Here is a 26,776-nt window from a genome sequence, read left to right as displayed (position 1 = left end):
AGGGCAGTGACACAGGAAAGCCTTTTAGGCTGTCCCAATGTTTAAACACAAACACCTTCTCTGGGATAAGCTACTGTTTCCGAGAGAATGTAAAGTTGAATTGGGTTTACTAGTATTTTTAAATTCCTAGACCCAGCACACCCTATCTTCCAATAGAGTGCTGGAGGGGCTAGCTAGTATCCCCCCCATGTCTAGAAACTCGTGTAGCAGTGAAATGCTACCCTTTCCTATCAAAATGGCAGGTGGCAGTGGTTTTACAATGAACTACCATGAGTTTTCCTGACCGAACACACCAGTAGCTAAAAATCACGGGAGCCATGTTTTTCAAGATGGCGCCTGAGCCCCCTTTGTTTAAAACAGGTCCCTTTTTTCGCCATTTCTTTTTGGAAAGGTCCTTCTAGAGTTTGTCTCTGCACGCCAAACCAGGTTTGGTCCCTTTGTTCCTATGCCTTTGGCGTGCTTCAGGACTGAAGACCGCCTCTGGCGCCCGAGTGTCTGGGGTGGGCAGTGAGGGAAGTGCCCGAAACTCCCTGTGCTTAGTCTCCTAGGAGACCTAAATGCACTTTGGCGTGATTGGCTGGCTGACTGTCCAGCAAGGACAGCCACCCTGCTGGGTGAGTGGCAGCTAGGCTGGAATGAATGGGGGAAAACTGTTTAAACGGTGAGTCTCTTGGATTGAAAGGCAGAGTCGACCACTGGAATGAAAGAACCGAAGGCGAGCTGGAAGAGGACGGCTGCTGCAACTCCTGGACCATTGGTTTGCCTGGTGATGCCCTGGTGCAGGTCCGAATCGCCAAGTTCATCTCACCAGAGAAGCTCAAGGACGACTTCTCCCTTTGAGTTGGTGAGACCAATCAACTCATGAGCTACCTGGACACTATTCTCTGAGCTGGTTGTATTTTCCTGAGCGCGCTGCAGGAAACCGAATAGCCAGGGAGAAGGACACCAGTTTGAGTGCTTGATGAAAGCTACCGGAATCGAAGATTTGCCAGCTTTGTAACCAGTCGCTGTGCAGTGCAGGAGTCCGCTGACGTCCTCCATCTTGTTCCCACAACTGAGGCTCAGGAACAGCGAGATCTGCACGAACTGCCAGCAACAGAAGTCTTCAGCTGCATTTTTTTCTTCAATCTAAGGTACTGTGAAAACCCAACCGTGAGAACTTAACTCACTGCGAAAGTGCGTGAAGCTTTGGCAATTTACAGGTCTAGTCAGCTTGTGACCCGACATACGAACCTTTCTTCTATGAACTACTTCTGAGAACCGTGGCAAAGACTTTTCCGTTTAAACTACCAGAACTGTTTCTCTTATACAAGACTCTAGCCCATTGACTTTGGCCAATCTATTGCATTGGAACAAGTCCTCTGGGGAACTCAATTTGCACTGTTTAAGAGTACCTATTATTCGTTGTATTAACTTATGCCTTTTTGCTACTACTTCAAATGCTCTGAATGCCATTTTGCTCCTCCTTCAAAGTAGTTTAAATGCCTCAGAACCTGATACTGTGAAGGACTGTAGTATATTTTTGTGTGATATTGATTGCTTCCTTTTAGTGAATGTTTTCTAACTGACTGTAATAAATTAAGTGTTTTACCAAGAACCCTTGAGTGTAAGAGTCTATTTGAATACCTGCGATTGTAGACCTCTGTGTAACATTACAAGCTCACATTCCCTCTTGAGATAAGTCTGGCTGCTCAATTCGCTACCAAAAACTGTGGTACAGATTTATACCAAAGTTTGGTTTTACTTGCACCTGTAGTCCTAGTGTGTGTAATGGTCCCCATACAAACTTTGCCTAACAAGAACTAACACAAACACGGTATAACAGTATCCACTGCAACCAGCCATTTAGGTTTGTCGATTAGTGTAACTATACAAATTATAGTAGCGGACCAACAGTGGGAAAGGAGTTACAGTGTATCCCCCCAATAACTCCACATAAGGTGGCGTGTGCATTGAGTAAAGCATAATTCCATTAAAAGTCAAAAGAATTACAGTAGTAGAAAAATAGGGTTCCCATAGATAGTCCCACTCAGGAGAACAGATAAAAACATCCCAGAAGTCCTGCAAAAGTGCTGCGGTCTCAGGTTGAGGAGAATTTGCACAGGAAATGGAAATTCCCCCCCAACATTCACATCCAATAAGGTCTGCTTACCTTGAATTACATACCGTCATTCTAAAAGTTTTATATGGTTTAACTCTCCTTGAATTGCATACTGCTATTCAAAATGTTTTATACTTTGGTTTACTCCTAAGTATTGTGTTCCTTTCGGATATATATATACACATGATACATTACTCAATTACTCACCGTAATCATATTTCTGATGCTTGTATCTGCTTAGATTCACATGTTGTTTATAGGCCAACATCTAGTGGAAGCTGCAGGGTATTAGTTTGTTTTTCAAAACTCAAAAATGGGCGTCGACACAGGGCGTGCCAGTAATACTATCCCTAGTGGGACGTCCACTGTACCCATTATCCCTCACGCATCTAGGACCCTCAGATTGTATTTTTTCTGACATGAGGAGTAGCGTGAGTACAGATAATCCAAGCAGATAGATAAGACTACAAGCATCCATGCGCCTTCTCTCAGAGGGGAGGAAGGGTGGGTCGCATGTGAATCTAAGCAGATACAAGCATCAGAAATACGATTACGGTAATGTATCTCTTCTGAGGCTTGTGGAATCTGCTTAGATCACATGCTGTGCATAGATTAGCGAGCAGTGTTAGAAGGAGGTGGGATGTGAGAAGGGTCATGGGCAAATAAATGTCTGAGAACCGCTTGTCCTACTTGAGTATCTGTCTTGGAATGGGTGTCAATGCAGTAGTGCTGAGTAAAAGTGTGAATAGAGCTCCAAGTAGCTGCTTTGCAAATGGTGTCAAGGGGTACATTTGCAATGAAAGTCAGAGTGGCCCCAATGCCTCTAGTAGAGTGGGCTCTTGGCGTGAAAGGCAGAGTTTTGTCGGAAAGAGTAACACAGCTGGATACAGTTAACAATCCACTTATAGATGGCACCTTTAGAGACGCGATCTCCCCCTCTGCCTGTAGCTACGGAGACAAACAGCTGATCTGTTTTCCTTAGTGGTCTGGTCTCGTTTACATACTAGAGGACCGCCCTACGCACATCTAAGGTGTGTAGTTTCACCTCAGCCGAGCTTTGTGGGTCATGGAAGAAAGCCAGAAGCTCAATGGACTGGTTCACGTGGAATTTAGAAATAAACTTAGGTGAGAACCTAGGGTGTGTACATAAAACCAGTTTCTCTTTATGAACTGCAAAGAATGGATCCTGCACTGACACAGCCTGAATTTCACTGACCCTTCTTATAGACGTTATTGCTACTAAGAAGGCCGTTTTATAAGTCAGGAGTTTGAGACTGCTTTTATGCATGGGTTCGAATGGGGGGCCATGAGCTTAGATAGCACCATATTAAGGTCCCATCCTGGTGGTGGGTTTGAAATAGGTGGGTGAAGTCTCTTTACTCCTTCCATGAAAGCTTTAACCACTGGTATCTTCCACCACGACACCTTGTGTGTGGGATGTGGTGTATGCTGACAGCGCTGCCAGGTGTACCTTCAGTGAGTTAAATACCAGTCCTGCATCCAGCAGGTGGAGCATGTATGTGACAACTGTGGAAGGAGTGCAATCAACTGGGTTGATTTGCTTATTCTGGCACCAGATAACGAATCGTTTCCATTTGTCAAAGTAGCAGTGCCTCGTGTTTGGCTTCCTAGATTCTTTTAGGATGTCCATACTTCTCTGTGGTAAGTTGAGATGTCCAAACTATGACCTCAGAAACCATGCTGCTAGGTTCATTGAGTTGGGTTGAGGATGCACTGTTTGACCTTGGTGCTGGGACAGTAGGTTGTACCAGCCCGGGAGTTTGATGGGTTCGCACACCGCTAGTCTACGTAGGTGTGGGAACCATGGTTGTCTCGCCCACATGGGAGCAACTAGGACGAGCATCACTGATTCTCTGTTCATCTTGTTGACCACCTTCCTGATGAGGTGTTGGTGGAAAAGCGTATGCAAACATCCCTGACCAGTTCATCCACAGGGCATTCTCCTGGGAGTCTGGCTGGGGAACCTGGATGCAAATCCTGGACACTGTCTGTTTTCGCTTGTGGCAAATCGGTCTATGGTGGGGAAACCCCACTGAGAGAAGATATCTTCTACAATTTCTCTGTGTAGACACTATTCGTGTTCCTCTGGGAGAGGATCTCATGCTCAAAGCATCCACCAGAGAATTGAGATCCCCTGGAACATGTTGAGATGACCGGAAGATCTTCCGTCTGAGTGCCCATGTCCAAATTTTCTGGGCAAGCTTCGACAGATTTGGTGAACGAGTCCCTCCTTGCTTGTTTAGGTAAAACATGGCTGTAGTGCTTTCTGTCCTGATTTGCACTGACAGATTCAGCAGGTAGGGCTCGAACGCTTGAAGCGCCCTTAATACTGCCAGAAGCTCTAGCAGGTTGATGTGATTCTTGGCCACTGAGTGAGACCAGAGACCCTGAGCTGTGTGGTGGAGGTGGTGAGCTCCCCACCCTGTCAGGCATGCATCAGTTGTGACTACCGCCTGTCTCTCTGGATCGTAAAAGGGTTAGCCCTTAGACAGATTTTCTCTTGTCCACCAGTGAAGGCTTAGTACCAGTGTTGGCGAAACGACCACTAGATCGTCCCACTGACCACTTGCCTGAGACCACTGTTTCGCCAACCATTCTTGCATTGGAGGCAGGCGTGCATTGGGGACCAGGTAAATACATGACGCCATCCTGCCCAGCAAACGCATTGCTTTGCGTACCGTTAGCTAGCGACGGCCCTGATATTGCAGAATTTGCAGCAGTATATTCCGAATTCTTTCCTCTGATGGAAAGGTCAACCCCTCTTTTGTGTCTAGGATAGCTCCTAGGAACTGTTTGGAGGTGCTTGGCACCAGACTTGACTTCTCGTTTATTGAGAAGCCTAATTCGAAGAGGAGGTTGATCGTCCTTTGAAGTTTGTTCTGCAAATTACTGGGGTCTCCCCCATGATGAGCCAATCGTCCAGGTAAGGGTACACCGGGATTGCCTCCCTACGTAGGTGTGCTGCCGCCACCGCCAGTACCTTGGTGAATACCTTTGGAGCCGAGGCTATCCCAAAGGGCAGTACCTTGAACTGGTAGTGCCGACTGTCCACCTTGAAGCGCAAGTACTTTCTGTGCGCTGGGAACATGGAAATATGAAAATAGGCATCTTTCATGTCCAATGTTGCCATGTAATCCCCTTTCTGGGGGGGGGGGGGGGGGGGAGTAGCTCTTAGAGAGTAGTCATGTTAAATTTTTGGGGCTTGACATACTTGTTTGCAGGCCACAAGTCCAATACTGGGCGCATTGTCAAATCTTTATTTTGGCACAAGGAAGTAGGTTGAATAAATACCCTCGCTTACCTGGTGTCCCGGGACAAGTTCTATCACGTCCTTTGCTAGAAGACTGACAATCTCCTCGAGGAGGATCTTCTGGTGGTCCAAAGAATGTATTCTTTGTCGTGGAGGGTTGTGTTTTGGGGACGTTCTAACAGTTCTATTCAGTATCCTGCGGACAGCACCCATCTGTCTGAAGTGATCCTTTCCCAAGCTTGGTTGACGTTGGAAATGCGTCCCCCTACTGGGGATGTGTGAGAAGGGACCCTGAACGGAACGTCACTCTTTTGGTGGAGGCGTGTTGCCGCCTCTACTGGGGCTGCCTCTACCCTTACCACACCCTCTCTTATTAGCCCTGCCATAACCCTGGGTAGACTGCTGGCTGCTGTTCCATTGTGTACCCTGCCCCTGGGAATAGTTCGACCCTCTGGGAATTTTGTCCGTGTGGGCGATGAAAACTGCCATTCCCTCTCTGGTTTGGGGGTTTATTGGTTAGCTGGCCTAGGGATTTGAGTGTCTCATACTCGTCCTTGGCATTTTTCAGCGCATCCTCGACTGCCTTTCCAAACAATAGATCCGGCTCCACCGGTTTGTCCATCAATGAAGCCTGGGTTTCGGCTTCGAACCCAGACTGTCGCAACCAAGCATGCCTTTTGATAACAGTACCGTTTGCTATCAATCCGCCGGCGTTATCTGCGGCATCAAAGGTTGCTTTTAATATGCAACCGGACACGGCTCTTCCTTCCGCCGAAACTCGTGCCAATTGGCTTTTTAAGGGTTCAGGGGCGGGATCTATGAGTGCTGCGACTTCTTCCCACTGGTGGCAGTTGTAACTCGCCAGCAGGGTGGTGGAGTTGGCAATCCTTGCCTGGTAGGTGGAACTTTCCTGCCCAAGCTATAAATCTTCCTGCTCTCCTTGTCGGGAGGAGCTTCCGACGATGACAAGAGTGTTCCTGCCCTCTTACGGGTGTTTGTGACTACCAGGGAGTCCTGTTTCAGATGCCCTCTTATGTACAGTAGGTCTGTTTGGGCTGCCCTGAAAAGCTTCTTAACTCTGGGGTTTACCGCCCTAGTGAGATAGGGATTAACAAGGGAAGGGTCTATCCTCCTTTGTATTGACTTAAGGACAGGGATGGCCTGGGCAACAGGTCTCCTTTCTCCCACTAACTCCTCGGCAGTAACTCCTGCCGCTCTGGACAGCACTTCATTCAAGAGAGGCTGGTTATCGACGGGGGAGTCGGTAACCGGGGGTTCTTTATCTACCGGGGAATCCAGCCTGTAGGTTTCTAGGTTGTCGTCCTCCTCCTCTTGGTCCTCGTCATCCCCATAGTAGGCCGTCCCAGTTTGTTCTTCCAACATGCCCAAATCTGGATCCTCATGAAGGGATGCATCTCCCTGATATTGAGAATAGGGCTGTATACTGAAGGGGTCTGAAGTAGGAGCTTCAACCCGGGACTTCTTACTTGGGGGTATAGGATCCTTAGAGCCTAAGGGAGTTGACCCGTTGGGGTCAAAAGAGAGTTTTCAGGGTTTTTGGTATAGAAATCTGCCAATGATGACATCCTTGACATGACTGTATGTCATCAGTAGACCATTCTCTTGAACTGGGAATGATTATTTCTTGAAGGCCATTCCCTTTTTTATCTAAACTAGACCTACTGGTTTGAACCGGGGTCTTTGGGATAACAGAAGACCGAGACTTGTCAATCTGTTTATGTGGGGTAGAAAGTTTGAGGTATGGAAGGAGGCCGAGACTGCTTCCTGTTTTTCCCCTGACGTGTGTGGAAGAGTGTTTACCCTGTTTTTTCGCCCCTCCGGAACCTAGCGATGCCTGGCGCCGAGGTACGGGTAGTGTCCCCATCTCTGGATAGTGGAGTTTGGGACTCGGGAGCAGCCGTTGCGCGGCCTGTTGACGCTGACTCCTGGAGTGCGGACTGGGGATGGAGGTCGGTTTCGTCTGACGATCGAACCTCCGTTAACTTGGGGATCAAGGCACTTCTGGCAACGGTGGATGGTTGCCTGGAGTCATGTGGCGATCTAGATCGAGAACGCCCAGAGGACACCGATTCAGACCGTTCTCCATGTGCCTCTTTACGAGTACTCGACTGGACTTCATGTGCTTTGTGGAAGTGCTGTGGGTAGCGCTTGTGTCGCCGGGGGTCTTCCCCATAGCCGCCCTGCCAGACGCCCTTCCGAGGTCGGGGACTTGCGCTTGGCTGTCAATTGATGCCACATTGCCCTTGCCGTCCTAAGGTACGGCGTCGCTGCCATTGCTGAAGGCGCCCTCCGCTGCCATGGCCTCTTGACGCCTGGCGTGGTGGGCCCAACGCTTCATCGAACGGTCCTAGAGTGTTTTCGGTTTGAACCTACTACACGCTCTGCAGTTAGCCTCAGGGTGGTCCCTCGGTAAGCAGAGATTGCACGTGGCGTGCCTGTCAACCCAGGGGTACTTGCGGTTGCACTTGGGGCAAAATTGGAAAGGGGTACCCTCCATACGCACCTTGTGGCAGCGGGCTAATAAGTATAGGAATATATAAGAATGTACCTATATACCAAAAGAGTGTAGAGTATGTCCACCCCCCACTCTCCCTACTTGCAGGGCCGAGGCCAGAGGGCTTCTGAGGCCCAAATCCGTCGTGCAGCTCTCGACGGTCGATTTTCTCCAGGCCGGCGTCGAATGTGGATGCGGTGACTCGACGTTGGGGTGGAGAAATGGAGAAATAAAACAATATTTTAGCAAAAGTATGGTTAAGGCCAGTATGGCGGAAAAAAACAATCTGAGAGTCCTAAACACGTGAGGGATCATGGGTACAGTGGACGTCACACTAGGGATAGTATTACTGGCACGCCCTGTGTTGACGCCCATTTTTGAGTTTCGAAAAACTAATACTCTGCAGCTTCCACTAGAAGTCAGCCTATGCACAGCATGTGATCTAAGCAGATTCCACAAGCATCAGATAGATATAGCCATCCATATCCCTCCCCCTCTCCATCATATATATATCCATCGTATATATATGACAATGCATTACTTACCGTAAAAGCATTTCTGATGGTTGTATCTGCTTAGATTCACATGCTGTGCATAGGTCCGACATCCAGTGGTCACTGCGGAGTATTGCATTTTGTTTTTCGTAGTCGAAAAGGGGACGTCGACAAGGCGTGTCTGTAACACTATCCCTATAGTGACGTGCGTTGTACCCACAATCCCTCACGCGTCGAGGTCCCTCTGTTTGTATTTTTCTGCCCTGAGGGAGCCTTATAGACGTGAGTGAGTACAGAAAAGAGAGATATAAAGGAAGTCTATGTTCCTTCCATCCGAGCGGGGAGGAAGGGTGGGCGCATGTGAATCTAAGCAGATACAACCATCAGAAATGCTTTTACGGTAAGTAATGCATTGTCTTCTGATGTTTGTTAATCTGCTTAGAATCACATGCTGTGCATAGACTAGCGAGCAGTACCCGGAGTTGGCGGTGGGTTATGAGAAGGAACAGTAGAGAAAAGATGTCTTAATACTGCCTGTCCCACCTGGGAGTCAGATCTAGAGTGTGCATCTAGACAGTAGTGTTTTGTAAAGGTGTGCACAGAACTCCAGGTAGCCGCTTTGCAGATGGACTCAAGGGGAACATTTGCAATGAATGCTATGGAAGCCCCAGTGCCTCGAGTGGAATGTGCTCTTGGCTTGAAGGGTAGTTCTCTCTTAGCAAGAGTGTAACAGAGAGTGATGCATTGAACAATCCATCTAGATATAGTGGATTTTGAGACCGCATCTCCTTCTCTTCCTGCTGCCACCGAGACAAAGAACTGATTAGTCTTTCTCAGTGGTCTGGTTCTTTCCATGTAGAACATGACAGCTCTGCGTACATCTAGTGTATGCAGACTTTTTTCTCCCGAGCTGGAAGGGTTTTGAAAGAACGTTGGTAGTTCTATAGTTTGGTTTACATGAAATTTCGAGATGAATTTAGGTGCAAACCTTGGGTGTGTGCGTAGAACCACTTTATTTTTGTGAACTGTTACAAAGGGGTCTAGTACAGAAAGAGCCTGTAGTTCACTTACTCTCCTAATGGAGGTGATAGCTATTAGGAAAGCAGTCTTAAGGGTGATATCTTTAAGAGTTGCCTTGTGCATGGGTTCGAAGGGAGGGCCCATGAGTCTGGAAAGTACCACATTTAAGTCCCATCCGGGAGCTGGGTTAGCTATCGGAGGGTGTATCCTTTTTACCCCCTCCATGAAGGCTTTGATAACTGGTATCTTCCACCACGACACTTTAAGTTGGGAAGTGGTGTATGCAGAAAGTGCCGCTAGGTGGACTTTAATGGAATTGAATACTAAACCTGAATCCAGTAAATGGGTCAAGTATAGAATAATGTCAGTAGGAGAGCAGTCAACTGGGTTGATGCTAGTACCTCTACACCAGATAACGAATCTTTTCCATTTGCTAGAATAGCAGTGTCGAGTATTAGGTTTTCTGGCTTCCCTGAGGATGTCCATACATCTCTGTGGGAGTTGTAAATGTCCAAATTCTATGATCTCAGGAGCCAGGCTGCTAAGTTCATGGTCTGAGGGCATGGATGCAGTGTCCTGCCCTTGTCTTGTGACAGCATGTTGTACGGGCAGGGAAGTTTCACTGGGGGAGATAGGGACATCTCCATCAAGTGAGCGAACCAAGGTTGCCGTGCCCACATTGGGGCCACTAGTATCATGGTAACCTGCTCCTGGTGCATCTTGTGCACCACTTTGTTGAGAAGGGGAGTCGGGGGAAAGGCGTAAACAAATTTCCCTGACCATTGAATCAACAGACCGTTCCCCTTGGACTGGTTCTGGGGGTACCTGGAGGCGTAACTTTGGCATTGTGAGTTCTCCAGGGTTGCGAACAGGTCTATTTCCGGGAATCCCCATTGCGTGAAGATGTCTAAGACGATGTCTTCGTGCAATTGCCATTCGTACTCTTCGGGCAGGGGGAAGTCTCTGCTGAGTTTGTCTGCTAGCAGATTGAGTTCCCCTGGTACATGTTGTGCTAGTAGGAACATGTTGTGTTTGAGAGCCCACTTCCATATATTCTGGGACAGCTTGGACAGTCCTGGAGAGTGAGTGCCCCCTTGCTTGTTGAGGTAGTACATGGCTGTGGTGCTGTCTGTGAGGACCATCACTGTCTTTCCTTGTAAGTGTTCCTGAAAGGCTTTCAGTGCTTTGAACACCGCTAGTAGTTCCAGCAGGTTTATATGCTTGGATGCTAAACTCGGAGTCCACACTCCGTGTGCCGTTTGATGGGATAGGTGAGCCCCCCATCCTGTAAGGGATGCGTCTGTGGTTAGAGTGGCTTCCACTGCGGGTGTGGCAAAAGTTTTCCCTAATAACAGGTTTTCTTTTGTCCACCACCGTAGCGAGAGAACCAAGGCCTGCGAGACCACCACTAGATCGTCCCATTGTCCGCTGGCCTGACACCACTGGCTGTAGAGCCACTCTTGCATTGGGCGCATGCGCAGGCGCGCGTGAGGTACCAAATAAATACATGACGCCATCATCCCTAGCAAGCGCATTGCTTTGCGTACCGTCACCTCTCGGCCTGCTACATAATGGGGAATTTGAAACAGCATGTTTTGGACCCTCTCGTTGGAGGGGAATACGAGGCCGTCCCTTGTTCGAATTAGAGCCCCTAGGAATTGTTTGGTTTGGCTGGGGTCTAAGCTGGACTTCTTTTCGTTGATGGAGAAGCCCAGTTGGGACAAAAGGTCTACGGTCTTTTGGGTATTGGAGAAGCATGTTTCGTAAGAATCCCCTGTTATGAGCCAGTCGTCGAGGTAAGGGTATACCGGGATGGATAATCTGCGCAGGTGGGCCGCTGCCACTGCCAGTACTTTCGTGAATACCCTTGGTGCAGATGCTATCCCGAAGGGTAGTACTCTGAACTGGTAGTGTTTGTCCTCTATTTTGAACCTGAGGTATTTTCTGTGCGATGGCAACATTAAAATATGAAAGTATGCATCTTTCATGTCCAGTGTTGTCATGTAATCCCCTTGTGATAACAGTGGGATTACCTCCTGTAAGGTCACCATACGAAACTTTTGGGGTTTGACAAATATGTTCGCTGGGCGCAGATCTAATACAGGGCGCATGGTTAAGTCCTTTTTGGGTACAAGGAAGTACACTGAATAAATACCTTCTGTTACCTGTGATAGGGGGACGGGCTCTATAGCTTCTTTCTTCAGTAGTTCTTCCACTTCTTGAAGAAGAATGGAGAGGTGTTGCGGTGTCATGCGCCGGTTCCGTGGGGGTTTGTACTTCGGGGAACCGTTGAACTCGATGCAGTATCCGTGGGCTATGGTGGATAATACCCAACGGTGGGAGGGGACCCGAATTTTCGGGTCATTTGCTGGTATTGGGCGTGGAACCTCTGGGGCTGGAGCCACGACCTCTTCCTTTGCCACGGCGTTGGCCTCTTTGACTGAACTGGGTGTTACCCTGGTTGGTGGGCCAGTTGGAGCCAGAGTAATATTGTTGTTGTTGGTTCTGCTGCTGTCTTTGGCCACGAAAGGAGCGTTTATTACCATAGCCTCGCCTGTTAGGGGGCCTAGAAATTTGATCAAGAGTTTTGATGGTATCAAACTCTTTTTTAGCATGTTCTAGGGCCTCATCTACTGCTTTCCCAAACAGATGCGTCTGTTCAATGGGTTTATTTATGAGGGAGGCTTGGGTTTCGGGCTTAAAACCTGAATTGCGTAGCCAAACGTGGCGCTTGAGAAGTATTCCCTGAACTAGGGAGCGGCCAGCCGTCTCAGCGGCATCTAGGGAGTTTTTAACGATGCCCTGGTTTACCAGTGTGCCCTCTGATATTATAGCTAGCAGGCGAGAACGCAGAGGTTCAGGTGCTTCCTCTGCTTCGCTGCGCAGCTTGTTCCACTGTGCATCTGCGTAGCTAGCTAAAAGTGAGTTGTTATTAGCAATTCTAGTGGAGAAGGCGGCGGAGGTCGTGATTCTCTTCCCCAGTGCGTAGAGTTTTTTGCCTTCTTTGTCTGGAGGTGCTTCACTAGTGGATAGTGGCACCCCTGCTCTTTTTCTTGTGTTGGTAACCACAAGGGAGTCTGGAATAGAGTGTCCTCTGATGTATAAAGGGTCAGAGGATGAAGGGCTGAAGAGCTTTTCTATTCTAGGGTTGACCCCCTCTTACTAGAGCTGGGTTAGTAAGGGAAGGAGAAATTCTTCTTTTAATAGAAGCCAGGAGAGGAATAGATTGGCTAACAGGGGCTTTTTCTTTGATGACTTTTTCTACAAAGTCGATGTCTGGAAGAGTTTCCCCTGTATCAATCTCAAAATGCGCTGCTGCCTTGCGCAATAGTGCATTGAGGGAAGGTTGGTCATCTATGGGAGAGGAGTTCCCGTGTGAATCCTTGAGAGGAGAAGGGAGAAAGGCATCAGGGTCTGAATGTACTGATGGGGATTGCCAAGGCTGCACTGACGGTGAATGCCAGGGCTGCGAGGTAGCTGTATCCTCTTCAAACCCTGTAGGAGTGGTGTAAGGATCTTCTTCGAAGCCCTCTTCCTCAAGTTCTACCTCTTCTTCTCCACCCAAACACTCCTCATCTTCTTGGAGGTATTGCTCCTCCTCAGTGAGGTCAACCAGCCTAGGAATCTTGACTCTAGGGTCATCCTGTGGCCATTCTCTTTGTCTTTTGTGAGTGGGTGGGTCTTGGTTTCCTAGAAACCTTTCCATTTTCTCCATGCAAGAATGGAGTCTTTCAAGGGTCTCATGGGGTACCCCTGAATAGTCTAGAGGGGGAAAATTAGTGTTTTCGCCTTCGAATCGTTTCGAACGCTCCCACAGCGTCGACGAGAGGTTCCCGTCTCCTTCTGAAAAGCCTTCAGGTAGTTCGGAAGCGTCCTTTGGAGAAAGGGGCAGTTCCTGGCTACTTTTGTGTTTTTTCGACGCGGTATTCGACGTTTGTTTCGTCGTCCGCGTACGTTCGTCTTCGGCGACAATTCTCGCTAGGCTCTCGGCCACGATTTTGTCCGTCGAGGGCTTTGGTGTCGACGTTGTGTGCGTTGCGCGTTGTACCTCGACGGTCGCTCTATGGAGCGTTGCGTCGGATGTTTTTGGGGTAGCGCCCGTGTTAGATGGAAGCCCAATCGCTGGTCGCGGCTGCGTTTGCGGGTGGGGCTTGTGACCTTTACGGTCTGCGGTAGACGCCGGAGTGCCCTGCGTCCCCTTCGGCGCTGATGGATCCTTCGTTCTCGACGAAGAAGAGCCGTGGGTAGTGTGTTTAGCCTTATGGGGTTTGTGTGCGTCCTTGTCGCCGGGGTGTTCATCCCCATAAGCAGGGCGTGAGCCGAGCCCGTCGGGGCCGGGGACGGACGACGAGGAGCGTGAGCGCTCCTTCTGGGGGTTCATGACTTCCGTAACGGACGTCGAGTTATCGCACTCCTCGTCACTTTCAGTAACAGCGGCAGCGGGTGAGGAAACTGACTTCGACATCGCGTAGTCTGCCCACCTCTTAACCCTACGTTCTTTAAGAGTCCTGGGTTTTAAGAGCTTGCAGGCTGCGCAGCTGTTCTCTATGTGATCGAGGGGTAAGCAACGATTACAGAGCTTGTGCTTATCTTTCCAAGTATATTTGCCCCTGCAGCGTGGGCAAAACTTAAATGGTGTCCTCTCCATAGCTGAGGCAATAATAGCTGGCGATAACAACCCCAAGGGAAAGAAAAGGGAGAAAGAAAGACATTCTCAAAGAGAAGAGACAAAGTTCTAACCCCCACTCTCCCTACTGTAAGTTGGCCGTCGAGGCCAGGCCACGTGTTCGGCAGCGCCGAAGGATCTCCTCCGCTCTTCCTCTCCGTCGAAAATAGTTCGGCGGAGAAACAGCTTCACAGCTAACGTCGAGGGGGAGGGATCGTTACCAGTATATTAAGTTATGACAAAAGGACCGAGGTCCGTGGTAAGTATAGCAATGTCTCTCTAGGAGCTCCGCGAAAGGCGACCAGAAACTGGGCGGAAAAAAACAATCTGAGGGACCTCGACGCGTGAGGGATTGTGGGTACAACGCACGTCACTATAGGGATAGTGTTACAGACACGCCTTGTCGACGTCCCCTTTTCGACTACGAAAAACAAAATGCAATACTCCGCAGTGACCACTGGATGTCGGACCTATGCACAGCATGTGATTCTAAGCAGATTAACAAACATCAGAAATATATATACACATTATTTGTACAATACAGAGTGTTTCTTTGGACCCTATGTATGCTTTATTTTCTACCTTCCTACAGCCCTCTCTCCCTCCCAAGATAAGCCTGGCTGCTCTGTCGTTGGTACCAAAATACTAAGTGGTACAGGCCTATACTAAGACTTGTTTCTTTATTGCCGAAGGTATAGTTTTATAAAGTTCCTTTGGGTGAACTTTAGAAAAACTGTCCAAACACAACCCCTCACTAGATATCTCTAAATCATCTCTTTAACAGCCATGGTATGTTAGATACAGACCCACTAATTATGACCGAGTAAGATTAAGTAAACAGCTTGTGTAATACCGATGGGTGGCTCATAAGATGTACAGACTAAGCAATAAAAAGTGTTGCTGTACAGGTCCAAGAAGTGCCATTAGAGCTGGCTAAATAAAACAAAATCCAATTATAGCATGCAGCCCGGGGTCTGCTCCACGATCATGAGCCTCGATATCCCTACAGCAGTGTGCGTGCATGTGGGTTGGTGTGGGGGATTGGTAACAATCTCACCTTCTCTTTGCCATCCAAGAATGCCGAAATGCGAGGACTTGATGCAGAACGATATATTGGTGTGCTTCTCTCCCTTAGTGCCTCCCGAGAGGTGGTCACCTCACTTAGTGCATTGTGGCTTCCAGTCTTACGCAGCCCTAGTCTCCAGGATGATGGTGATTCATCCTTTTGCTCTTCCAGTTTATTAAACAAGTTGACGAACTGCGGGAGAGGAGCACAAAAAAAAATAACTTGAACAGTAGAGTTCTGAAGACGACCAATGAGAGTGGTAGGTGAATTCGAGCAAGAAAGTGCAGGGAGCCATTCCCTATATTATAAAACTACAATTCGAGATTTTACCATCACTTCATACTCTTCGGGGAAGGAGTGACTGGCATAAAGTGCATAACACCCATACAGGATACCAAGCCAAAGACTGTCAAGGGAATATACAGAAAATATATCTTCAATCTAAGAAATCATACATTCTGAAAAAACATTAGTTGGAGTAGCATATTCGCATTAACTAGTTAATTTGCAATCATGGTATTCTTGCATACATGAGTCACCGCATTGAATGAGTATTTACAATTAAAATATATGCTAGTGCCTTCATCGCTCCGCCCTTAAAATAGTTAACCTTTGCATGACACCCAGTCGACTATGTTAGATTCTCAAAGTAGAAATGGTAGCTTTTATGATATGCTGGAAGGTGGCCTGTTTGGATGCTGTTGCATGTTAAGACATATATCAGAACGGCGAAGAACTAAATTGGAGTAGTACAGCTGTCCAGAAAAGACTAGGAACATAAGAGGCGGTTCTCAAATCATTTTCATGTCACAACGATCTGTCAGTACAACAAGTAATAATGTATGAGAATCTATTGCATCAATGCAATTTATTTCTAGTTATTTATTAGTTTTGTTTTCAGTAGGTGGAATTTTTATGAAATGGTTGGTTGACATTTATTGTTTGATACTGTAAATAGTAAGGTGACTTGGTTAACCAATTCACGGATCTAAAGAAAATACTAAAGTAAATCAATGGGCTCTAACAAAGTAAAAGGTAGCACCCAGCTAAAGGTTCTGAAAGGTTGAGTCATGAGGAATTACAGGTATATGCATCAAGGGCAGAGTTAAGACAACGGTAGATAACGTACTGTACTGCCCAAAGTTGTCATCTTTCTAGTGCAGTGGACTGCAATCTCTAGACCTGCAGAGGTTTTGGACTATGACTCCCATGATCCCTCACCATTCATTCTCGATGATGGCTTGGACCAGATTCGCTGTAGTCCAAAACATCTGTAGAGACAAAGGTTGCAAGCCCCTGTCCTAGTGCATATGAAATTAGATTCTCATGAGCAAAAACTAGTTTCTAAAGCTATTCTATCATCTAAAGAACAAGGAAGATATTTTTGGCAATTATGTGTGCGTCAAAAGCAATGACGAGGTATGTTACATCTGTACTGGTATCCCCATTTATCTGAAATAGCAGCATGAGAATGCGTGGCTTTGTCTGGGGTAGTACATTTTGTCTTGAGACTAGCTTTAGCTTTATTATTGCAGCACTTATAATGACACAAGTTGAATTGACTTAGAACATGTAAGCAGCAGGGAGCAATTGAAACCAGAACCACTATTAAATTAAGGGGGGCTACACTACCCCATGTAAACTGACTTATGGGTTATGACCAATTTTAATAATCTTCATAGGTGGTCATGAGAGAATAACTGGTGCAGAATATATTGACACTAGACAAGTTCCCCAAAACTCAACCCCATGTTTAAAATTAAGTCAGAAAGCAGGGCACAAGCTGATAGAATTTTGCACAAAACAACAAGCTTACTGGGTGTCTTGTCTTATTTTTACCCCCACCTTCAAAGGTTAGGATTCACAGATTATGCCTCCTGGGGGTACTACATGCATTTCTCCTGCTCCTGTGAAAAGCTATTCAGTATTCAAATAATTAAAAAATAGGATTCATGAATGTAAAAATGAACAAGTGACAAAGAATGCATTGAGGGCATATCACTCAATCTACAATTACATTTGCACTCGTGATGCGGCATCGGAACTCACTTTTTTTGCTGTGGATGCATAAATCACTGTATGCGTTGGAGGAGATATCTGTTCACTGATTCTTCCTCTATTCACATTGTTGCTCGGAACCTTCACTGTTCTTTCTGTTTAAGAAACCACTATTAGGGAAACGTATAGCTAAAAACACAGAAGTGTGTAAAAAGAACTATAAACAAGAGTAAACCAGCCACAGAAAAGGCGGTAGGCTGGGGAAGCCGCCACAGAAAAGTGTCTGGGGGTGGGTGGGTGGGGGGGGGGGGGGGGGGAATAAATAAAAATCGGCCTCAAAGGCAGGAGGGGTAGGGACCCACCAGAAACGTGTTGGGGGGGGGGGGGAAGGGGAGAGGGGTTGGGGAACCCACCAGAAAAGTGTGGTGAGTGGACAAGCACATAAAGGTGTTTGAGGTGTAGGGGGGGGGGGGACATAGGCTTGCAGGGAAGGTGTGTGGGGAGGGAGAAGAGAGAACTGGAACCAGAACGTCAGAGGGGATGGCAAAAGAAGGCTGGGGGGAAGGGGGTGAGATCCGGCACCAAAATGTTGGGGGGCAAAAAGGGAGGCACAGATGCAGAAAAGGGAAGCAAGTCCGAAAAATAATTAGTAAATATATAAAACAAACATTTGCATCCAAAAGTGGATAGCAAGATGTGCAGGAACATAATATTTGCGAAAACCAAAAACTTGGGTAGTAGGTAGGGAGTAAAACCATATTCTTCATGCATTAGAAGAGCACAATCTATATACAAGATTGTAAATTAACTAATACAGAAGATCCAAGCTTTGAACCGGGTTAATTTCCGGTAAAAGCACCTCCTGAAAATAGAATCTACCTAGTAGGAGTACCCTGTGTAAATTAAACCAGTCCTGCCAATACTATTACCCGACTCCTTTTCAGCCTCAGACTCCGAAGCTTCCTCCTCCTCTTCTGAGCTGGTACAGCTGGACTCCTCTTTCTCATCATCTTGCTCATGGAATTTTGATGTCTCTTTGTCACCCTCGTAGAGCAGCTTCTCTTTGCTAAACGAGAAAAGAAAAAAAAGTTTGAGGTCTCTTTACATGCATTAACGCTGTACTAGCTGGTTCTAACCATGGGGTCAAGATAAAGTTGCAGAGTAGATACAACAGAGCACACCAAGAAATCGTACATGCTGCTTCTGGCAAACCAATGAATATCATTGTACCAATTGAAAGGAAAATGTCCCTGCCACCAAAAAGAAAACTTTCAATTGCCAGTACAGCAGTGCCTATTGGCCTTAGGATCCAACATAGAAAGCAGTCATAGCAGCCTTCGCCAAATGCTCGGTTTTAGAGATTGAAGACTACAGAGGATCTGACATCTGAACCCCTTAAACTAATGGAAACCATTCACAAACATTTAAGCAATAGTTAAAACAGTGCATTTTGTCAATTGCATTAGGCAAATATTTAAAATAAAAATGTTATTCTAAAAAGCTTGAATAAAACCAATCTTGGAAAAAAAGAATATAGAAAAAACAAACAGATATTGGTCAGAGGAGATTTATGGTGCCAAAGGAAAAATCTAGCAACTTTCCCCAAAAAGCTGTAAAGATTACAGGAAAAAGAACTGGAATTCTTTATTTCACAGAGGTAGAGTGCATTTAGTTCCAAGTCACCCATTATTGTCAGACCGTGGACTCCGCATTTGAAAATAAAATGTCATTGTTTATGTGACTAATGCATTTGTGTGTCATTGCTAATGCAAACGGGAAGGAAAAACGCACTTAACCATGAACAGTTAACCTTCTGGTGCATGGGATACGCATGAAACCAGACTTGTGGTGCTTGGCCTGGTCTTGGGCCCCCGCGGATGGGGCTCCCTCCAAGGACTTAGAAGCCCCATCCTCGGACCAGCCGACATGGGTGAGACATGACCCTGCTAGGGGCACGGGGGAGAGGTCTTGTATTTTAGCCACGGCGCCAGTCTACTGTGTCTATCGTTCGTTTTCTTGGTGAAGCCAAGACCGATCTTGCACTCCTTTGTGGTGTGGGTGAAGACAGTAGAGGCAATGAAGGTGTTTGTTATCCACAAATACCTTCCGTAGTCCTTCAGTCTCTCCTCTCCTCTCCTCTCCTCTGTCATGGCTGGAGGTGCTGAGTAGGCCCGATGGCCTTCTGGAAAATGGCAATAAACTTCAACGATCCTTGCCCTTGAGGGGCACTGAAATTCACTGACAAACTGGTACCCGCTGTCAGCAGATGGAGAGAAGAGCACACAGGCTCTGACAAAAATAGAAACTTGTTTAGTTGAAAAACAAAAACACTGCAGAAGTAGCTCACGGAGCAAAACTCGAGTACTCCTTGAACATGCAGTAAAAATCTGAAGATGACTGCTAGAAGAGGGGCTTAGGAAGAGGATGGTCGCTGGCTAGGGGCAGTATGACCCAAATGATTTTGCTAAGTAAAAAGTACCGTATTTCTTCCGTTTTATGCAAGTGTGCCGTAGTACTGATGGTAGAACGGTCATTAGTGCCAAATGCTGGCACAGTTGTAACAGTGAGCAACTACAAACTAAGCAGTGGCCTTTGAAATGCATCTGCAAGCAATCTTGTGTTTGGCTCAATGTGCTAAGTATTTTAAAACCTCTTGTAAGTGTTTCTTTGAAGTGCTTGACTAACTGGGTTCAGTTCATCTTCCTCCTGATACAACCGACTGCTCCTGCCACTCTACCAAGGTTCCATGAGGAGTACAGACCGATACTAAGCGTTGGGGATCCAAATAACATTGGGATAGTTCTACGAAGGCTTACCTCCAGTAAGACTTTCGGAAAACTCCCCTAACATCTTCGTCTACATCTAGTTCAATAACAGAATTCCCATAGGTTAGTCCAGAGGTATTCAAACGGAGGCACGAAAGACAGTTTGTTTTGGGACTGATTAGGACTACCAGTCCAAGAGAGGAAGTGGTCCGCTTCAGGGCTTCCCTTTAGGCAAATGGTGTCCCTGGTGTCTTACTGCAGCTTCGAAGGTAGCCTGTGACAAGAGTCCACAAAAAGTTGTGCACAAAGGTACACTGCCATCAGCCTGTCCGATGAACTTGGAACAGCAACTAAAAGTTACTGGAAAAGTGAGAAAAATAGAATGTTTCCTCTCAGCACTCCACTTACGGTGAGGTGTGCTGATTTCCCAAAATAAAATACAGGTCGGACAAAAAGTGTCCCCTTGCCCTGGTAACATGTGTTAACAGAGGTAAAATAAAAAGGGAAGCTCAAGAAGCTCCTCAGCAACACTGCACCGGAAGTGCTGCAATAATAAATTGTACATGCCAGAAAACATGGGGGAAGCATAACTCCACTAAAAAGTATCCAAAAGATTTATAACGAGGGTTCCCAATAGTAAAAGAATGCACGAGTGAGAAAAAAGGTTTATTTTATTAAGGGCACAAAACCCGGAGGCATCAAGGCGCTGTCACAAGATACTCTTACATAGTAGTCAGGAGGGAAGGGATAGACAATGTAGCAGATCGTTAAGTGTCTATGGCACTAGTTGAAGAGCCAAGCTTACAACTCTTTTCTGAAGGCCTAATACGATAGTTGTGCTCTCAGTTGTGGAGGGAAAGTGCTTCATGGAAAGACTTTCATAGAAGTGCAGCAACGGAGGGGGAAGCTTGCTCCTCCACTTCTGGCTCGCTTGGTTTTAGGCAAGACAAGTCTGTCGATAAGCTCTTCTGATGGGCTTAGAAGACTGGGCTTTAATAAATCTTTGGGCAAGGTACAGTGGGGCTGAGTCCCATCGGTATGTGATCTAAAAAATTTTTAAGATAATCCTTTCCTTTATTCGGAGCCAGTGGGGATTCATTCTTGCTTTTTTTGTGCCCTCTTTTAGGGGCGTGGACAGCCGCCCAAATGGCGTTCTGCATCACTTGTAATTTGCGAATGTTGTGCGAGGAAGTGCCAGCACAGAGGGCATTACAATAATCCAGTCTGGCTCCCACTATAGCTCGTGCAATGGTGAGGCAGTCGGCAGTGCCAAGAATGGTCTAGTTGCATTGATGAGCTTCGTTGTGTAGGCAGCAGATGTTTCGATATTGTTAACCTGAGTCGGGAGAATGCACGAGTGAGAAAAAAGGTTTATTTTATTAAGGGCACAAAACCCGGAGGCATCAAGGCGCTGTCACAAGATACTCTTACATAGTAGTCAGGAGGGAAGGGATAGACAATGTAGCAGATCGTTAAGTGTCTATGGCACTAGTTGAAGAGCCAAGTTTACAACTCTTTTCTGAAGGCCTAGTACGATAGTTGTGCTCTCAGTTGTGGAGGGAAAGTGCTTCATGGAAAGACTTTCATAGAAGTGCAGCAACGGAGGTTTTTGTGCCCTTAATAAAATAAACCTTTTTTCTCACTCGTGCATTCTCCCGACTCAGGTTAACAATATCGAAACATCTGCTGCCTACACAACGAAGCTCATCAATGCAACTAGAGAGTGTAATGTGTGTAAATTCCTAGGGTCGTTACCAAGGTGGACACTAATATCTGGAGATAGTCTATGTTGAAGTTAGCATATGCTCACACCTAGCCTTTAGAAAAACTGCCAAAACTCTACTCTTCACATAACTGCATCACTCATCTGCTATACATTCCTCAACTACTCAACCCCAAATACCTGAATGCATACTGTAATATACTATCCTGCCTATATGCATGCCTGTATTTCTACTGATTCCTGTATTGTAGTCTAACTAAGTTCAACTACAAGTAACAGCGCCGCAATGCCTTGGGGCTGCCTGTGCGTTATACAAATGCAAAAAATAAAATAAATATTTGGCGGGGGAGGTTTCTTGGGACTGAAGGTGGCCCAACCATTAATATTTCAGTCTTCACGTTTAGACAAAGGCCATTGGTCACATCCAGGTCTGGATAACAGCGTAGATCAAGTTGAGGTGATGGGAGTTGTCAAAGTGGCTGCCAGTGAAGGGTAGTAGAATTTGCATATTGGCGGCATAATTAGTGTAGGAGGTGCTGATGGGGTCCAGGTCGTCCAATAAGGGTTTAATAAATAAGTTGGTGTGTAGGGGAAACGCAGGAGCCTTTGGTTACTGTGCAGGCGATCGGGGGTATGGGGAGGTGGCCGCAGGCGATTTCTGAGAAGACTTGTATTCTTTTATCAGCCAATGAGGCTACCCAGGATGTGGCTTTGTCCAAAAAGTTGGCTGCTAAGGTCAGGTGCTGGCAGAAAATATGGTGGTCAACCAGGTCGAAGGCAGCATTGAGATCTAATAGGAGGAGGAGGAGGAGGAGGAGGAGGAGGAGGGGGGTAGGCTTGCCTTCGTCTCAGTGTCCAATAACATTTCTTAGACATAACAGGGCCAATTAGGTCCCATGACCTGCTCCGAAAACCGACTGGCATAGTCCAAGTAACTGGATGGACTCTAGGTAGTGCTAGATTTGAAGATATGCAGCTCTGTCTAAGTTCTTAAGTAGGAATGGGACTGTTGTGATGGAACGGTAGTTGTATGGCATGGCTGGATCAAGCAAGGTTTCTTTTTTTAAGATGGGAGGACCCAAGCTTTCTTCTGTGAGGTGGGCACTGCACTTGAGGAGAAAGATACATTGATGAAACTGGTGATGAAAGAGCTAAGCATTCCAGCACACTCTTTAATGAGAGTCGGGGCAGATGTCTCCATTACATCAGGATGGTTTTAGACTGGAAGATTGTACTCACTTTGTTTTCCTATACCTGGAAACAGGTTCACCCTCACTCAGGAAAATCAGTACAAAAAACGATAGTCAAGAAAACATGCTGGGGGGGTCTCACAAAGTGTGGAGAATTTCATTTGAGAAGTAAAATCTACCCCACAAATAGGCTGCCTTGAGCTTCGACCTTCGGCCCATGAGTGTTTTCAGCCAAAAGAGCTTTCACACATTGCATCTAGTTTCTTGGAGGTCACGAGGGAGACAAGAGTTTCACACTGTGGGCATTGAGGAAGGATAGCTCAGGGGCAACGCGTTGATCTTGGGAGCAAGGCAACACGGCGCAACACAAGGTCGAACCCCAATCCCACGCTTACAAACCCCTCGTTGGAATCAAACGTGTTATAAATGAATTAAATAAATTCAATAAATCCTTCCAGGGAAACTTTCGTTTACAAGACTGGCAAAACTTAAATGGAGTGTTCTCTATATAAGTGAAGGAAGACAGCAAGACATAATATTACTATTAACGCAGAATATTGATGGAGGCAATCTCTAAGGGTTTTAGAAATGGTTTCCGGAACTCTCCCTACGCTGTAGGCTGAAGCCTGAAGGTAGGCTGTCGGAATGGCTCCTGTAACTCGGGACAGTGGAAAGGTCTTGTGAAGATTCACTAGATACATCAAGTAGAAAGCATGGAGCAAACTTATCAAAGGTGAGAAAGAACAAAGTACTTTAGGGCATTCATAAATCTCAAAGATTAGCAATAAACTCTGAATGTAGAAACCCTGTGAAACAGTTAAATCATAAGCAAGTGAAAGTTATGTTATGTTATTTGGCATTTATATTGCGCTCTATATATCATTGGTATGACCTCAAAGCGCTGGTAGGTTGAAGGCCCTCGGGAACCATAGTTCTAGTCAGTAGAGAGATAGTGTTGTAAGGTGCATCAGATAAGTGTGCAGCTGGTGTAGTTGCCGATTGGTAGCTGCGCCTTAGCGTTTAGGTGTGGTGCTGGAGATGTCAGATGGATGTGTGCAGTCTGGTGGGTACACATCCAGACTGGGCTCTGGCTGCGTTAGGCCTGAAGGACGCATATGTGAGCAACTATGCTGGAATGAGCTCGGCTAGATGCGTTTTATTAGGGTGTTGAGGTGGTCGTATTCATATGTGGGCAGGTAGGCCAAATTAATAAGGGGTATAGCTGTGTACTAGATGAGTGATGGTGTATAGTAGAGAAGTAGTGATGTGATGGAACGCAGCGACAGACCAACACTTCGAGACAGGGGGGCGATACAGGTACCAGCTATATAGCAACAGCATTGGGAACAGGGGGTCGGGGGTGCACAGTGATACAACATGTGGGGCAAATTCAATTGAATTCCGCCCATTCCTTTCTGCCCCATTCATTTCATCTATTTCGTCCACTATTTATTCTCTCCATTTTGTCATCTAGTCCACACTGGCCATACGGATCCCGTCAACGCCATACAGGTTTTTTGGCAGCAGGCGATCTTCGAATGGCGATGAAGGAGCAAGCCTGGCACAGCTTCTGATGGGCTGGAAGGTTGAAAAACATACAGGCGCTTGTGACTTGTAGCAAAAGTTGATCATCCAAGTTCAAAGGACACACTTTGAAAGGTGAATGCAGCAAGGTCACCCAAGAGAGCTGGTGATTCCACTGGGTGTCCAGCAACACTGCAGGAGGGTCAGCAGGCACGGATCATTGAGCAGGGGTCGAGACTAGCTGTTCGCAACCAGTACAGTGGTCGAAGCACCAATGAGGCCTTCTTTGACAAGTGATTCACCTGGACTGGATTCTAGGCTGGTCTGCTGCAATGGTTGTCCATGGGTCTTCAGCGGGCTACACTTCTTCATAGGCGCCTTTGTTCCAACAATGAAATGACTGTAGGAGGAGTCATATTATCCAGGATTTGGACTAGAGTCGCCACCTGAACCAATGGTATGAATATGCAATATTCAAGCTGGCAGGGGATGTGCAATCATGGACGGCCACTGGTCAAATACTATGTCTAGCAACAGACACATTGTTGCTCGATGTGGACTTGGACCAGATAGTTCCAAGCAGAAGCTCGCCCCCAGGAAAGGGGGTTTCCAAATATGGCAATTCACAGAAGAACAAGTAGGAAAACAAGGCACAAAATAGCCAAAATGGCAGGCAAAAATCTAACGGCACAGCTATTTTAGAGTATATGGTACTATTAAAAAACATTATGCGCAACATGCAAAAGTGCTCAAGTAAAAACTCAAAAATACAGTAAAAACTAATTCACTAACACCAAATCATCCTGTCCATTAATTGTCACCACAAATTTACAAAAAGAAAGGTTTAAAGGGTGTCAAGTATCCAAACTGAACTTCACTGTGAAGTGGTATGTGCAGCTTTAATAGTACAAGAAATCCACTAGGGGAGTGTCTGTAAGAGAGTTTCTTTTCTAAAGTAGACCCATGGGAATGTGCAAGACTCACTACTTGGAAATACAGCGCACCAACTTCTAGTATAAGACTGTAACACTCAATTTAAGTAAAACCACTGTTATAGTAAACTAAGGTATTCAGTTTCAGCAATAACACAGGTACAAGGCCAACACAAGCAGCTACACACTTTACATTGCCTGTAGTTACTTTTTAGAATAGTGGAAACAATTTAAATGAAAGTAATAATTTTGTAGTAAACTTTGAACTTCTTCTGGTTCAGGAAAAACACAGTTATAGTAGACTACTTGATTGTTACATTTTAGACTAGCAGACAATTGAGGTAAGCAAGAGCTTTGTAACACTGTTTCAGATCCTTATGATAGAAACCAACACAAGTTAGCAATCTTTTCATAGAGCCTAGGCTTTAGGAGTACTTCCCCTATCTAGTTTTGAGTCCATTTCAGGGTCAGAAACTAGGTCAAAAAGGCAGGCATTGGCTGTAGAAAAGTTAAGAGTTTCTGTGGAAATCTTCTGTAGCAGTTAATTAACAGTTCTGCTGGGTAAAAGTGTTAAGGGACATCTAGAAGACTCCCTGAATGCATTCCAGCATTGGGCCTGTCAAACATGTATAGGTGAACTCCCAAACGCACAAATTACCACCTCTGCAACATAGGAGCCACAGAATGACTTTAGGCAAGTATTCGCTTGAGTCCCAAAGTACATTAGGAGTGATGAAGCAGGATGCCTTCACAATGTAGCAGCTTTAGACACAGTCTCCTGTTCCTTGGTTGTGGTGACGAAGGAGGGTCTCTGGATGGGATTTCAGAGCAGCAGTCGAGAGGGGGCTCCCAGCAAAGGATGCTTTGTGATCAAACGAGGATCTCTGGATTTGGCGCATTTTTTGCAGACACCAGTGAAGAAAGGTTTGTGTCCGGTTGATTCACCTTGTTTTCTCGGTCCTGCACTCTGTTGAGGGACCTTTGACGAGGGGATCCTTGCCTCTCGATGTCCAGCAGTAGTCCACTAAAGTTTCAGGAAGATTTGCTCTACGGGAGACTATGCACAGCAGGATGGTGACAGGTCCCAGGGTATTGGAGGTTTGCAGTATAGGAAGGAGGCAGCACATTGTGGGATGGCTCAATTTGCAGGCAATCCTAGGGCCGATTATGCACACCAGTCCATGGTAGGAAGTAGTCTTCAGAGCTTCCAGTTCAATTCGAAAACTGGGTCAGGACAGCCGCAATTCCTTCTGCAGACTTACCGGTTAGTCAAAGGTGCTGCAGGCTTCTCTGGTAGTCTTCATATTCGGTTCTTTTGTTCCAGTGGTCGACTATCTCCAGCTTCAGGATCCAAGAACCCAGCCAATCAGCACTCCTGCTGCATTCAACCTTTGAGGACAGCCAGTCTACCAGTTGGAAATGGTTCGAGGCAGGCATGTCAGAAGACAAAGGACTGTATAGTTTCAGACTCCTCCGTTTCCTGTCTTCACAGACACTCTGGAGCCATGGTG

At 46.4% G+C, this 26,776-nt stretch overlaps 1 protein-coding gene across 10 annotated transcripts in view; it reads right to left on the bottom strand.

Moving 5' to 3' along the window:
• Positions 1-26,776, bottom strand: part of PPP1R12B (protein phosphatase 1 regulatory subunit 12B) — a 1,230,188-nt gene that overhangs the window by 894,785 nt on the left and 308,627 nt on the right. For all 10 annotated transcript variants that reach the window (XM_069633610.1, XM_069633604.1, XM_069633603.1 and 7 more), the window contains exons 8-10: positions 18,061-18,197; positions 17,183-17,286; positions 15,125-15,325 (exon numbers count right to left, since the gene is read on the bottom strand). In XM_069633610.1, the coding sequence (XP_069489711.1) occupies positions 15,125-15,325; positions 17,183-17,286; positions 18,061-18,197 (442 nt within the window). The remainder of the gene's footprint in view (positions 1-15,124; positions 15,326-17,182; positions 17,287-18,060; positions 18,198-26,776) is intronic.

The sequence above is a fragment of the Ambystoma mexicanum genome, chromosome 13 (assembly GCF_040938575.1).
Source record: "Ambystoma mexicanum isolate Mex_15411 chromosome 13, UKY_AmexF1_1, whole genome shotgun sequence".
In the NCBI taxonomy this organism is placed as follows: Eukaryota; Metazoa; Chordata; class Amphibia; order Caudata; family Ambystomatidae; genus Ambystoma; species Ambystoma mexicanum.
This window is presented reverse-complemented; position numbering and strand designations above follow the sequence as displayed.